The 8,298-nt window shown below is 43.5% G+C and overlaps 1 protein-coding gene across 4 annotated transcripts in view; it reads left to right on the forward strand.

The window, feature by feature from the left end:
* Positions 1-7,811, forward strand: part of LOC114593076 (uncharacterized) — a 126,069-nt gene extending 118,258 nt beyond the window's left edge. For all 4 annotated transcript variants that reach the window (XR_013391752.1, XR_003705583.2, XR_013391753.1 and 1 more), the window contains one exon: positions 4,903-7,811. Coding sequence is in view for 1 of the 4 variants with exons in the window: in XM_077923863.1 (XP_077779989.1) it covers positions 4,903-4,985 (83 nt within the window). In the remaining 3 variants the exon portion in view is untranslated. The remainder of the gene's footprint in view (positions 1-4,902) is intronic.
* The last annotated feature ends 487 nt before the right edge of the window (positions 7,812-8,298 follow it).

An 8,298-nucleotide genomic window follows, 5' to 3' on the forward strand; every position in this document is an offset into this window, starting at 1 on the left:
GTCCATGTGGGAATTTCTCTGTAGCCACTACATGTGGTTCCTGTGCTACACTTTAACCACCCTGCTGGGAGCATAGGAACCTTATACTGAGCCAGACCCATGGGCCATACTTTTATAAATGCAGGTGGCAACCATTTTAGGTGTGTCCAGTTGATGTGTGATCACTGATGTGCAGGCCTCCTGGACCCAGAAGAGGGTAAGAACAGGGGTGGAATGGAGGTGGGTGGAATGGACAGCGGGGGGGCACTGATGCGTGCTCTGCCAACATGTGTGGGGGATGGGAATGGAGCCCCCACATGAAATGGCCATCACCTGTAAATACAGTGGTCCCTCGGGTTAAGAACTTAATTCGTTCTGGAGGTCCGTTCTTAACCTGAAACTGTTCTTAACCAGAGGTACCACTTTAGCTAATGGGGCCTCCCGCTGCTGCCACGCCACCGCCGCGCAATTTCTGTTCTCATCCTGAAGCAAAGTTCTTAACCCGAAGTACTATTTCTGGGTTAGCGGAGTCTGTAACCTGAAGCGTATGTAACCCAAGGTAAAGGGTAAAGAGACCCCTGACCATTAGGTCCAGTCGTGACTGACTCTGGGGTTGCAGCGCTCATCTCACTTTATTGCCTGAGGGAATGGGCGTACAGCTTCCGGGTCATGTGACCAGCATCACTAAGCCACTTCTGGGAAACCAGAGCAGCGCACGGAAACATCGTTTACCTTTCCACCAGAGTGATGCTGATTTATCTACTTGCACTTTGACGTGCTTTCGAACTGCTAGGTTGGCAGGAGCAGGGACCGAGCAACGGGAGCTCACCCCGTCGTGGGGATTCGAACTGCCAACCTTCTGATCGGCAAGCTGGAGCTGAGATCAGCCATAGGCCTGATCCAGGTGGCTCTTCTTATGTTCCCAACCCTACCTGCAGGTACCAGGGATTGCACCTGAGACCTTCTGCATGCAAAACACATGCTCTACCACTGAGGTACCACCCCTTCTCTGTGCACACACACAAATGCAGTGTTCTGGCACGAAATCTTACAAGTGCAAAACAGATTTGCCTCCACTGAAGAGTCTAATCAGGATGGGTGCCAAGAGAAGCCATGCCCCCCCTTCCCCAAGCCAGATTGACTTTATAGGCAAAGCAGCAGCCTCCATCTTCAGAAGTGGGGGGGGGAGAGAGAATGATGATGATGATCTGCAGCTGGAGAAGTCTGGCTCAAACTGAAACTCCCCTTCCCCTCTAGTCCCCCCTTCTGGGCAGACAAGAGGGAAATTCCTTCAGCAGACCTATCATGGAAGTTTCCTTTCTCCCTTTAATTCATCACAGAAGGCAAGGCAGTTCCTCTCCCTTGCCATAAATCTCGTGGAGACGTTTGCTCTGTTAACAGCACAGCCCTTGGCTCCTCGCTCAGCTCTCTCTCCCTCTCCCTCTTGCTAGTCCCTTCCAGAGAAGGCAGAGACAGGCTGGGAAACCTTCATACACGTCACCAGAGGTGCAGCTCCCCAGATCTGGCAGCCTGACCTCACTCCACAAAGCAGACAAATGATGAAACAAAACAAGGATGCTGAACACAAAAATTATATTGCTGCTACTGTATCGAAAGCATGGTGGATTTGATCACTGTCCTACAAGGATTATCCAAAAAAGACCAGGACTGATCATTTTCTAGAAGAGGCTGGGGAGGGCAGGATACAAATAAATTATTATTATTATTATTATTATTATTATTATTATTATTATTATTATTTAGCAACATGTCGAAAGTCTAGGCCAGGGTCAGGGTAAAAGAGTATTGGGAAATGATCCATAATGAATTTTAAATTGTAAAACAGAAAATTTAAAGGGGAGGAGTCTAAGCCAGGGCCCATGGGCTGCATGTGGACTGTGGCCCCCCACATCCAACCTGCACCCCTCGTTCCCTTCTCACCTCTCTGTATTCTAGGTAGTCTAGCCATCAGGCAACTTGAAATGTGCCATTAAGAGTGGCAAAGTGGGAGGCAGCCAGATCAGAACTTTAGTTCACAATTCACTGGGGGGGGTTTCTATTTTTTTCATTAAAATTTTGTTCCACAGTTTGTCTAAGGAGTTCGGTATGGAATAAAAGGTCTTCCTCTCTATCTTCCTTACAACAACTCTATGAATCATGCTAGGTTGAGAGGTGGTGGCAAGCCCAATATCACCCAGTGTGCTTTGTGGCTGTGCATTTGATGCAAGCAAATGAACCCGGGTCTCATCAGGGGACAAACTACATGTCACATTAGCATTCTGTGATTTGTTGTTGTTGTTTAGTCATTTAGTCATGTCTGACTTTGTGACCCCATGGACCAGAGCATGCCAGGCACTCCTGTCTTCCCATGCCTCCCGCAGTTTGGTCAAACTCATGCTGGTAGCTTCGAGAACACTGTCCAACCGTCTCATTCTCTGTTGTCCCCTTCTTCTTGTGCCCTCAATCTTTCCCAACATCAGAGTCTTTTCCAGGGAGTCTTCTCTTCTCATGAGGTGGTCGAAATATTGGAGCCTCAGCTTCAGGATCTGTCCTTCCAGTGAACACTCAGGGCTGATTTCCTTCAGAATGGAGAGGTTTGATCTTCTTGCAGTCGATGGGACTCTCAAGAGTCTCCTCCAGCACCATCATTCAAAAGCATCAATTCTTCAGCGATCAGCCTTCCTTATGGTCCAGTTCTCACTTCCCAAAATAATTTTCTTCTTCAAAAAGCAACAGCATGAAGAAGAGGGGTTAACCCTTGGACACATGACAACACCCCAATTTAACACGCATCCTAATCTGCTATTGGCCACAGAGCTGAAAGCATAATAGAAACTTGGTAGGAGGCAACTTGGGTCAGGACCATGGCATGAGGAGGAAGCCTTATAACTTCTGTCCCTTTGAAGCATGGTCCCAATCCAAGCTATGCAAACCCTCCAAGTGTCCCTATTTTCCAGAGACAGTTCCAGATTTACAGAAGCTGTCTTGGTTTCTGATTTGATCCTGGAATGTCCCGCTTTTCCTTAGGACGTCCATAATTTCAAGGGAGAAATGTTGGAGGCTATGTATGCCTCCATGCCCAGTTTTTTAAGGAAGAAAAATACAGCTTGCTGTTTGGCTGAAACACTCCAACCACTACACCAGATGGCATCTCTTTGGGTGTAATGCTCTTGTCACAGCTCTCACTGCTGTCAGTGGGACAACTTCAGGATGCTTTCTTAGTAGACTGTATGGGAAGGAATATCATTAGGATTTCCCCCTATGGTCATCACCACCATGTTTTGCTCTGGCCATGAGAATTGACTATGGTCTCAATAGGATAGATTGTGAATTACTGTCCTCTGAATTTAGACAACGGGGAAAGGGAAGCAACGGAAGTGGCATATTTAAATAGGGCAAAATAACAAAATTCCCCATCCAAAGGCATACCTAACTGTGGAAATTACAGGTTCAAGAAACGCCCAAGGCTGCAAAATGGGGTGAGATATTCCAAGCCCATTAGATCTGACCTTTGAAAATGGCTCAGCAGACATTTATGTTTGGAAGCATTTAAGAACATGGATGTTAGGTAATGTGATGAGATCAATGAAAACAAGGCAGCCCATGCCAGCAGGCTTACAGTCTAAAAGTCATCAGAACAAAGGGAAGTGGGGACAAGGAAGGAAGAGGAAAACAAGCAAACTCAGTTTTTAAAGATGTAATGACCAGCCAGAATGGAAACAGTGCAGAGAGAGCAGGAGGCCAATGGAGATGGCCTCTTAGCAGAACCAATGAAACAATCCCATTTCTCCTCTCTCCTCTTTCTTCCTCCCAATAAAAAAGGGAGGGTGCATCACTGAAAAGGACAAAATAGGGTAGGGACTTACAAAAATTTGCATGGGCTATTTTGTAAGTTCACCATATAGTGGTTAGAGTCTTGGACTAATACCTGGGAGACAAGTGTTCAAAACCCCAATCAGCCATGAAACTCACTGGGTGACTTGGGCCAGTCACAAGTCTCTCATCCTAACCTACCTCACAGGCTTGTTGTAAGGATAAAAAGGGAGGGGATAGAACCATTGAGCTTCTTGGGAGAAATGTAATGAATAAAATAAATAAAATGAAAGTATGGTGTGCTTGTTGGACCAATACATGCATACCTGAGGATTGTATTTCTCTGTAGGGCTGTGAGTGATTTTTATTTTTTCTGCAATGCCTATATATTGTTAGGGACGTGGGTGGCACTGTGGGTTAAACCACAGAGCCTAGGATTTGCCAATCAGAAGGTTGGCGGTTCGAATCCCCGCGACGGGGTGAGCTCCTGTTGTTCGGTCCCAGCTGCTGCCCACCTAGCAGTTTGAAAGCACATGAAAGTGCAAGTAGATAAATAGGTACCGCTCCAGCAGGAAGGCAAACGGCGTTTCCGTGCGCTGCTCTGGTTTGCCAGAAGCGGCTTAGTCATGCTGGCCACATGACCCGGAAGCTGTACGCCGGCTCCCTCGGCCAATAAAGCGAGATGAGCGCCGCAACCCCAGAGTCGGCCACGACTGGACCTAATGGTCAGGGGTCCCTTTACCTTTACTATATATTGTTATGTAATAATAATAATAATAATAATAATAATAATAATAATAATAACGCCTTCAACCCAAAGGGCCCATGTGCTCTTCAGTGTGGTATTCATTACGAAGTCTGCCTTATTCCTTTTCAGGAGGATATTCATTGGTTTAGGGATTTATTTTCAACATTGAAATAAATAGGGTGGCCCTTGTGGGCAGTGAAATGCTATCGAATCCCATGACTTACATTATTCGCTTTCTGGACTTAGGATAGAAATGAAAGAAAAAGTTGAAATCGTATCAGACTGAACCAACAACTAGTATCTAAATGTGGATGACATCAACAATACCTTTAATCTCTGCCCTTATCCATGCTCTTTTGCAGACACACCGGGTCTGAGGCAAGAGAGAAGCAAGCAAGAAGATTTAAGATTTCCACATTTAAAGATTCAGTGTCGTTGCCTTTAAATGAGACTTAGAGGTTCCTGCCAAATAAATCGGATCAGCAGCACTTCCTATTTGGTGGTATGCTATTGCTGTTAGGTGATGGACAGTTATTGAAAGAATTCAGGACTAGGGTTTTCTCTCTCTCTCTTTTTAATGCTTCTAATGTGAACCGCTCTCAAGGTAACCATTACTATCTCTTAAAAACATTTTATTATGAAGGCAAATGTATGTTTTAGCAATGCTCAGATGGCTACTTAATGTCATGTTTATCCCAGGCCAGACACTCTCCGAAACAAATGAGAGTTTAAGATCTAGCTTTCCTTTTTGTTTAATGGAGCTAAAGTTGTTTAAATCATCCACTTCCATATAAACGTTTCACTTAAAACAAGCCGACCTATTCCTCTCCATTAAAAGTTCATTCATCAAAAACCAGGGAAAGGTTTCAGCAAGTTTCAAAGAGGGATTGGACATCTCTGTGGAGCAGCAAGAATAGCTAATAGTTTCACATCCTGGAGGAGGGGACAGAACGTGAAACCTCCTGCCTCAGGGCTATACCTGATCTCTACTCTTTCATTATGGGCAAGTGATCTCATCAAAGGTTGCGTACTCCCTCCCCCTGCCCCCCCAAGCTTCAGATGTACTGCCACACATGTGCCGGGGACAGGATATGAGTCTATAGGCGCCATATGTGCAACTCTGTGTGGCACGGCATTTGCCAAGGATGATCTCGACAAGCACAGGATTCTTGGGAGCTAATGAGATGCACAAATGCAGGAAGCTCAGAAGATCACATTTCCTTGTACCCACACTGTATCATTAACACCCAAGATGTAGACCATAGGGAAATACATGTGTGTCCAATGTAGCAACATGTGAGGTGTTAATGCTGGACATGGATATATGCAGAAAGTATGACTGACAACAATTTGCTCATGCAGATAAAGAATTTGATACAGCATTTTTATCATTGGAGTACTACAATATATCCAAAACAATGGGAGAAATTGGAAGGCTCTCAAAAGAGAAGATCGACAGGGATTGGAAGGTGTTTAAAGGATACTTGCAAAACCATATTGAAAAATCAGAACTCCTATTAGAATATCAAGTTCCGTTTTAAATACTGAAATACTAAATAAGATGGATAACAATGTGTAATAGAAAAAGAAGCACAAAATTAGGTTAAAGGTGTGTGAAAGAAAGTAATAGAAGTGGAAAGAAATTGCAATTGAGTAGATTGGAAGTCTAACACAAAGGTGGGGTGAGGGGTGGTGATGGGAAAAGGAATTATCTGTGGGACTGAATGTAGGTATGTTTGAATATTTTTAAGGATTGTATGAAATGTATGCTTGTATGCTTGTATATTCGCAATATGTGTGTATTAATGCTGAATTATTTTAACAATAAAAACTTTAAAAAAAAAAAGCATTTCTGGGACTAGGTCACATCCATATCGTATATTTAAAGTACATGACCCCCCCCCCCTGCCAAGAATTCTGGGAATTGTAGTCTCTTACAGATGCTGGAAATTGAAGGGCTACAGTTTCCAGACTTCTTTGGGGAAAGTCATGTGTAATAACAACAACAACAACAACAACAACAACAACAACAACAACAACAACAACAACAACAACAACAACAACATTTTCCATTCCAGCAGTAAAGGCATCACAGATACTGTTTCTTTTATGCAATTGAAATGTTTGCATCCTGCTTCGTAGACTAATAGTCCTCAAGGCAGCATACAAGGCATACTCACTTAAGCATATCTGGAATGTTGCCTACAAAGTCAAAAGAGCAATATAACATTAATGCATATGGACCATCTCCTACAACCCAAACACATTTTGTCTCCTCCTTCTGAGGAGACCCTGAGACTTTTCACTTTTCACCATGCCTTATGCAAGGAACTACAGCAGCAGATGTAAGGTCCAGATTCATGTAAAGTCCCAGTTTCAATAGTTAGCACTGCTAGTGAAAAGACTCAGGAAGCTCACCCTGGATAATTCAGTTGGTTAGAACAAGATGCTGATAATACCAAGGTTGCAAGTTTGATCCTCATATGGGACAGCTGCATATTCCTGCATTGCAGGGGGTTGGAATACATGGTCCTCAAGGTCCCTTCCATTTCTGTGATCCTAAGACCTCTTCTTCAGAGCCTGAAGAACCACAGCCAGCCAGGGTAGATGGTTCTGGACTAGATGAACAAAAATCTGAACTGGCAAAAGTTGGCTTCTTAGGTACCAATGGTAGAGCAGCCAGGGCCAGATAAAATTACTTTGGGGCCATATGTGGCACATGGGCCACTTGTTGGCCATGATCCCAGACAACATGTGCATTTAGAGATACAGAAACATGTGTTCCTACCTTAACACACACAAGAGCATCCCAATTGTCTGCTTGGCATCTGTCACCTTTTCAATCTCATATTCTTCATTTGTGTGTGTTTTCCTTTTGAGATGTAAATGGCTGCACTTTGTTTCTGTGGAGTCTTCTTTCTATGAAATGATCCCAGCCACGCATAGATCTGTATTCAGAGCATGCAAAGATGTGCACTTATCCCAGTTCTGACTGGCGGTTTGTAAATAAAGAAGTGCATGGCCTCTCTGGAAGTTCCCTTCCTTAGCCCAAGCTGGTAAATTTATTTGTATAAATTCTACGATTGCATTTTATGTTCATTTAATGGCTATTAAGAAGAGGAAAGATGCATTTTTACGTTCTTATGACTGGTTTTGTATCATTTGTCTGGGCTTCTCTGTAGCAAATTAATTTCATTAAGATCGTTTCTTCCCAGATGTGTTTGCTGTTTGCTGTTACTCTAAATAAAAACTAAACAAGTACTGAAGGAAACAGGCCTGGTCTCTTTATACGATGACTGTGCTATTCTCTTACTTCTCCCACAGCCAAGGAAAATATCCTTGTCCTTCTTTTAAACTCTGAAGGGAAGAAACTAAATGCCCATGATCTATAAAAAGAAATATCTCTCTCTCTCTCTCTCTCTCTCTCTCTCTCTCCCTCCCTCTCTCTCTCTCTCTCTCTCTCTCTCTCTCTCTCTCACACACACACACACAGAGAGAGAGAGAGAGAGAGAGAGAGAGAGAGAGAGAAGAGGATACCACTTTGTCAGTTCTGCAGATGTTTTCCAATATCTTTCATTAAATCTGTAAAATAAATTAAAACACATGGAACAAAATGTGCAATGCAGGCTGGCTAATAAGAGAAGGAAAAAGTTGTTAATCAAACATGTGGCCTTATAAAATAAAAGAAATAATTGGAAAAGATATCTAATTTGTCTATTGAATGCCTCCAACGCTCTCTTTATCACTTAGATGGACAG

Source organism: Podarcis muralis, chromosome 2 (genome assembly GCF_964188315.1).
Source record: "Podarcis muralis chromosome 2, rPodMur119.hap1.1, whole genome shotgun sequence".
NCBI classification, from domain to species: Eukaryota; Metazoa; Chordata; class Lepidosauria; order Squamata; family Lacertidae; genus Podarcis; species Podarcis muralis.